Raw genomic sequence first — 7,178 nt, forward strand, 5'->3', positions numbered from 1 at the left:
TAGGAAATAGGGGGGGGTGGGAGAAGGCAGTGGAGTTCAGAGACATGAAACCTTACTTGTCTCTTGCCTACATTGAGGGCTCTTGCGTCCTGTAAAAAAGCATCAAACACCCTCGACCTGATCTGGTCAGTGGCAAACAGAGACTGGCATGAGGTACGCACCTGATACTCTCTGGTGTCCAAAGTGTGTGCAGCCCAGGAGACCAGATGAAAGCTGGTCTGAAGTAAACCTTGAAATGTGCGTAGTGGGGATATGAAGTCATTAGCGCCAGCCCTATAGCTCTGCAGAAGCTTTTAACAGCACTGTGCTGCTTGCCAGTGTAAACAGAGGCAACAAGTGCTTGCGTCAGCCAAGAAACATCCAATTTCAGGGCAAAAAAACGAGCCAGTGCCACAGTATTTGACACACACACACACACACACACACGCAGTGCTCCAGTGAAGTCCATTCTTCCCCGCAAAAAGACCGCAGTTCGCTCGGCCCCTGCACATTGCTCAGCTCATATTTTTTTCCCTAACACCTGGGAAAAAGGATTCCTTGAAGAACCCTGCAGCACAGATTAGGCTGATGTTCCTGACCTGATAACCTTCAGAAACCTTCCTGGGGCCAACCGCGCTTACGCTGGAGAGCTGCAGGGAGCAGAGGGACAGAGGAGACAATAGCAGCTTCCCAAGAGAGAAATAGAGGCTCTTCTTCCCAGAGGGTCTGGCGCTAGCCAAGCCAGCTCCAGCAGCAGGCTCCGCTCCCGCTGCATCCGGAGCGAGATTTCACACTGCGACCACTGCAGCCCAGCCCAGCATGGCCACCAGTCAACAGCTGGAGCTGGGCTGTCGGGGCTGTGCTTGAAACCTTACAGATCTGTATGGCTTGGGGTCCCCTGCACTCTGGGAGAGATTTCCTGTTTTATTTTCCATGTGGCTGTAAACATCCTAGGAATTGAAAATCCTGATATTTTTCTTTCTTCATTCCACCTCCTTCCTGCCAGCTGCCTCTGTTGGTGCTGCTTTACCTAAAACTTCATTATTCCATGGGGAACACCAGGACAAAGAATGCAATTCCCGGGCAAAGGCAATGTGAGAGGCAAGAGCGTGCCTACAAGCTCCACTAACTGGGGGCTGTTCAACGCTTGCTGCTGCTGCCCAGGAGTGATGGCATAAAAGGCCTTACTGCAGAGCAACAAATTGCTGCCCGAACCCTAAATACTCACCTGCCTCCTGCAGGTTTCTATGCAGGGACTCTGCATTGCAGAGACCAGGAGATATTTACCTGTCTGACAGATAAATCCCAGTAGAGAGCTCCGCATTTCCCCTGCTACTTAATGTGTAGTTTGAGAGAGAGAAATAGGCAGTTTTTAACCCCTTCAATGCTGATGACCTCATAGACACAGCTGCGTTTTGTCCAGTTTTGTATCTGTTTTCTTGTAGTGTGTTTATTTGGAGAAGATTTAAGAGCGATGGGGCAGTACAAGATTAAATCACAGGACTGAGTTTGTAATTAAAACTGCAGCAGCCTGAATTATGAAGTACTTTCCAAACAACAGCAATCTATCCTTTCTCTGCTACGTTTCATCCATAGCTCTAATACAGGCTTAGAGAGGGAAGTCAGTAACATCATCTCCATTACATAGATGGAGAATGGTGAAATAATGAGAGGCAGATTTGAGAGCCCTCCACATGTTTAAGTAACTCTCACTGCTGTGTGACACACTGCACCTCCCTGTGCTGTTTTTGTGGCGTTCACGCAATATAGCATCTCTATGACAAATCTTTGGGAATGCAATTTCAATTAAAAAGCAAGTCGTGCAAATAAAACCCCATTCCATTATTGGGGAACTGTATCAACCCCCAAGGCAGCCTACTGAGAGAGTCTGGGACAGCAGAAATGCCAGAGTGTGCAAAGACGCTGGGTCCCCAGGTCCAATTGCAGGAGTACCTGGAGAGAGAGGTGGAGAGGAGAGGAGAGGAGAGGAGAAGAGAAGAGAAGAGAAGAGAAGAGAAGAGAAGAGAAGAGAAGAGAAGAGAAGAGAAGAGAAGAGAAGAGAAGAGAAGAGAAGAGAAGAGAAGAGAAGAGAAGCGCAGCAAACTACATGTTGTAAACTAGGCAAAAAAGGCTTTTACTAATTTATTTGAAAAAATTTGAAAAAATCAACAAACAACATGCATTTAATAAACTCTGCAAATGGAAAGGAGAGAAGAAAAAAAAAGAAGAGAGGAGAAGAGAGGAGAGGAGAGGAGAGGAGAAGAGAAGAGAAGAGAAGAGAAGAGAAGAGAAGAGAAGAGAAGAGAAGAGAAGAGAAGAGAAGAGAAGAGAAGAGAGAAGAGAAGAGAGAAGACTTGGAGATCCTCCAGGAGATCTCCAACAACTGCTCCAGCCCCATGTGACTCCTCGTTGCCTCTATTGCCACCTCCAGGCTCCTGTGACTCCTAATCCTCTCCCCACTACTTGTGCAAACCACACTCCCATCCTGTCCTCCCCTCCCTGCCTCGCTCCCTCCCTCTCCTTGTCCCTGCCCTTTCCTTTTCAGTCGCTTTTACAAGTGAACCTGGCTCTTTCCTCGCCTTCCCGGAGCCAGCTGGGCCCCAGCAAAGTTGGTCACTCCATCCCCACCTCTGACTTTTGGCCCTGCTCATGGAGGAGATGTGGGTTCAGATGCCCCATGCTCTGGTTGGGGTTTTCCTTCTGCTGCAGGGCAGAGGTGACCTGGGGCCTCAGCAATGGACATTTCATCTGGAAAGCGGTTGTCATAGTTGTCGGCAAAGACACGTGTTGAGGAAGAAGGCAATGTTCCCTCTCTTCCCCAGTAAAGCAACACTCTGTGACTGAAGTTTGGAAAACAAGATGGAGAGTGAGAATCTCACGCAGTTTTCATCCGTACCCAGGAGAAATTCATCATGCCTCCCTGCTCTGAGGCTCTATTAACTGTCTTTCTGAGAAATAGACGGCTAGGAAATATAATACAGCATTTTCAGGATGGTTCATTCATTTTTCTTTATTAATTTTTCTCTCAGCACAAAAGGAAAAAAAATAAGGAACATATGGAGAATGAGCAGGAGCTATTTCTCAATGCCACGGCCATCTGAAAAGAGTTTAGATCTATAGCACGCCTCTGAAAAATTCATTCAAACTTCCCGAATCACATTAGGCAGGTACAGATTGTTTTCATTTTTATGAAAATTTTTTACCCTTCTAAGCTTTAATAAAACAGAATATGACAAAAATGACGGGGCAAAATTGCCTTTAAGTCCTAGATGGCAACTACTTGTAACTCACTTAAATGAAAGTATTTATTTTGAAATAAAATGTCCTTTAATTTAGCAGAAAAGGTTATAACAAGATGTGTTTCATGGAGACTGAAGCTATACAAGCACAGACTACAAAAAGGACATCCATTTTACTCTCAGTGTTAGCTGGCAAGTGGAAGAAACTGCACCAAACTCCACCAAATATTGTTGTCATTTGAAGGCCCTGATGCAAAACAGCACGTGTCTTTGGTAAGATACCTCTCTTAGCACACCTAGAAGTTATGGACAAGATGCAAGAGCCCCTGAGTGCAGCACTTAGACCTGTCTTCTGTCCTCCTTGATGGAACTCGTTGTTCATTGCCTGTTTTCCACATATTTCCCTGTTTTTCTCAAATAATTTATTTCTTTTTCACAGCTAAACTTGCTTATATTATGCCAGCATGTATGGGGGCAACAGGAGCATGTGCCAAGCAAAGGAAAGTTGCCCAGAGGGGTTGTGCTACTTCCATCCTTGAAGGTTTTTAGGACCCAACTGGATAAAACCCTGAGCAAACTGGCCTAACACTAAATGAAACTTCTCCCTACAAATCTTAGACCGTCAAGCATACTTCCACTTGCATGGTGTGAATCAGTGCAGATTTACATGTTTTGTAATTTTTATTTTTCTCTTTCCTCCTTCTCTAGCAGTTCCTCCTGATATTCGTTTTTTGGGCTCTGGGATGACCTTTCTGGAGAGTGATCTGCCATGCCCCCAAAGGATTAGCCCACAGTCTACTCAGCACGTGCTAAACCACATCTAGATACTGCGTCTGGTTTTGGGCCGCAGTGCAAAAAAGGCATCAACAAAGTGGAGCACGTTCAGCTGATGGCTCCCAGGGTGGCTGGGGTTGGAGCAATGCTCCATGAGGAGAGGCTTAGGAAAATGGGCTTGTTCAGCCTGGAAAATACAAGGTTTCAAGAAGACCCAAGAGCAGAAGAGCAGCCTTCCTCTACCCTTACCAAGAAGATGGACCCAAGCTCCTCACAATCTGGCATGGCAGGAGAATGAGAGAAAACAAGCGTAGGTTGAAACAAGAGGAGTTCAAAATGGGTATAAAGAGAAGCTTTTTCACAGTAAGGACAATCAAGCACTGTAATAGAGACCCAAAGAGGCTGTGCAACATCCATCCTTGGAAGCTTTCAACACTGAACTGGATAAAGCCCTGAGCAACCTTGTCTGACCCTAGAGCTACCCCTGCTTTGAGCAGGAGGTTGGATTAGAGATGTCCTGAGGACCCTTCCAACCTGAATTACCCTGTGGTTCTGTGACAATCATCTACTGATGGAGACATCAGTGTTCAAGAGCTCCTGGGCCTCCTGGTGGAGTGTAGATCAGCCTTCTTAATATACCTGGTGCTGCTGTAGTCATCTGTGAAGGATCCTGCTGTGCAAGGCTTTGTGCACTACTCCTTGTGTAGCGAAAGCCAGCGTGTTCAAATTAGAGATCACACACTCCTGGCACCTCTCACGGAGGAATCCCAGGGGCTGTTGCAGGGGGAACAGCAAACATGTCCCTGTGCATGGCAATGCAGCCACCTCAGGAATGAAGATCACAATTCATGATAACCAACAACAAGGTAAGAGTTTAAACCAAAAGGAAAAAGAAGAGATTGCTTGTTTCTTTCTATTTATAAAGAAACAGATTTATTTTTAAAAAGACAAATAACATTAGGAAAAAACTAGAAGTGAACACTCTTCAAATCTGTACATTTCTTTGTAAAATCCTATTGCGCAACATTCATTCCCAGGATCTTTAACCTTTTTCCAAAATATGAAATGGTGTCTCCATCCTTAGAGACATTCAAAAGCTGCCTGGACACAGTCCTGGGCAACCAGCTCTAGCTGGCCCTGCTTGAGCTGGGGGGTTGGACAAGATGACCTTCAGAGATGCCTCCAACCTCAACCATTCTGTGATTCTGTGATGGTGAGAAAACAAATGCAATTTGCTTTCAGGCCTTCTTCACTGGTCCTCAGGCTTGTTGGCTTTCATTGTATTAAAAGAGTTTTGTAGTAGTGTCCCACTGGTAGAAGAGTCATGAGAATAAAGAGAGAAAAGGCTGTCAAGCACTCTGTTTCATGGGGAATACCTAGGAAGTATTAAAAAGTTTGAAAGCTGAAGGTCTTGAACTTATTTCATAACTTCTTAGGAATGTGTGAAGTCAAAGGTATGAAACACCTTTGACTTGGAAATACAACTTCCTTCAGCTTGGAAGGATCACTAACATTTATAACTTGCTTATTTTTTCTCTTGAGACATTGTCATTTTATTGACTTAATTAGTAATTGAAATTATTTTCATAATTGCTACCAATAACTCTGGGTCTGAAATTTTTCCATTTCCAGTAGCCTCTACTACAAGGAGGCTGAGCTGTCTTGACTGAACACCCAATAGGTCAGAACAAGACCACAGAGATGGAGGACTTCTTCTGAAGTGCATTTCTGCATCTATAATGTCAGTTGCTGTAATTATTTTACTTAGAGATTGTTGCTACAGCCAAAGTTTCTGGCAAAAATTTTGCTAAATTGTTTTTGGAAAGTGAATGTGCCACAAGCGGAAACTATTAATTAACTAAATTATTCAGAAAACACTGTAGCATTCACTCAGCTCTGCCATTGTTATGAGTGAGGTGGGAACGAAGAAGTGCAATGTCAAGACATCTTTATTAGTTTGCTGAGCCACTTTTCGTTCCCATTGTGCTACATGCTGGATCAGGGTTGGATTTAGATCATTGTAGTAGATTCTCTCCAAGTTTGGTGAGGGTCAACGCTCTTGGAAGGAGTTTACAATTGCTATTTACTTTTTGCCTTGTGGTAGCACCTCAGGGTCTCCTACCATGTGCTAGGTGCCATGCAAACAGAGGACAGTCCTGCACCAAAGACTCTAAGTGTAAAATAAGATGAGCTGGTGTGAGGATACAGGAGGCAGCAGCCAAGCAGAGATCACTGGGCAGTTCTGTCATTGTATATATGAATTAAATTCAGGATCCTCCTCTGTATCTGTTTGGTCCTCACCCCATAGATGATGGGGTTGAGCACAGCAGGCACCAGGATGTAGATGTTCCCCATGATGATATGGACCAATGGAGCCAGATCCTTCCCAAACCTGTGCACCACGGACAGCCCAATCAAGGGCACGTAGAAGGCTAGGACCACACAGATATGGGCAATGCAGGTGCTGAACACCTTAAGCCTCTCCTTCCACGATGCTAGCCGCAAGACAGCCTTGAGGATCAGGATGTAGGAGAGGCAGATGAGGATGGCATCCAGCCCCATGACCAGCAGGATGGCGGTGAGGCCATACACCACACTAGGGGTGGTGTTGGCGCAGGCCAGGTTCATCACATCCTGGTGGAGGCAGAAGGAGTGTGACAGCACCCGGGAGCTGCAGAATGGAAGGGGCAGGAGGAGCAAAGGCAAAGGCAGGAAGAAAAGAACTCCCCTGGCCATGGCTACCAGCCCTATTTTCACTGTCACAGCGTTGGTGAGGATGGCAGCGTGTCTCAGCGGGTGGCAGATGGCCACGTACCGGTCCACGGCCATGGCCAGGAGGACAGTGGACTCGATGGCCGAGAGGGTGTGGATGAGGAACATCTGGACAAGGCAAGCGCCGAAGCTGATCTCTCTGGTGTTGAACCAGTAGAAGGAGAGAACACGTGGCACTGTGGACGTGGACAAGGCCAGGTCGATGGCAGCCAGCATGCAGAGAAAGAAGTACATGGGAGCGTGCAGGCTGGGCTCTGTCTTCACAATGAACAGCACCGCGCAGTTGCCTGTGACTGCCAAGATGTACATGGAGCACAGAAGGATCGCCATCCAGAAATGGTCAGCCTCCAGCCCCGGGATGCTGGCCAAGATGAAGGAGGATGGGCTGAGGTCAGACCTGTTGGGGAAGGGCAT

General features: G+C 46.3%; 1 protein-coding gene across 1 annotated transcript; it reads right to left on the bottom strand.

Annotated features, from left to right (window-relative positions):
- Positions 1 to 6,221: 6,221 nt before the first annotated feature.
- On the bottom strand, positions 6,222 to 7,178 carry LOC103925527 (olfactory receptor 51E2-like). Its single transcript, XM_009334257.1, has one exon. The coding sequence runs from the start codon at positions 7,176 to 7,178 to the stop codon at positions 6,222 to 6,224; it is 957 nt and encodes a 318-aa protein (XP_009332532.1).

This window comes from Pygoscelis adeliae, unplaced genomic scaffold, assembly GCF_000699105.1.
Source record: "Pygoscelis adeliae isolate BGI_AS28 unplaced genomic scaffold, ASM69910v1 Scaffold351, whole genome shotgun sequence".
NCBI classification, from domain to species: domain Eukaryota; kingdom Metazoa; phylum Chordata; class Aves; order Sphenisciformes; family Spheniscidae; genus Pygoscelis; species Pygoscelis adeliae.

Excerpts from the sequence above, each read along its gene's own strand:
- LOC103925527 (XM_009334257.1), bottom strand. The coding sequence starts at position 7,178 with ATGCCCTTCCCCAACAGGTCTGACCTCAGCCCATCCTCCTTCATCTTG.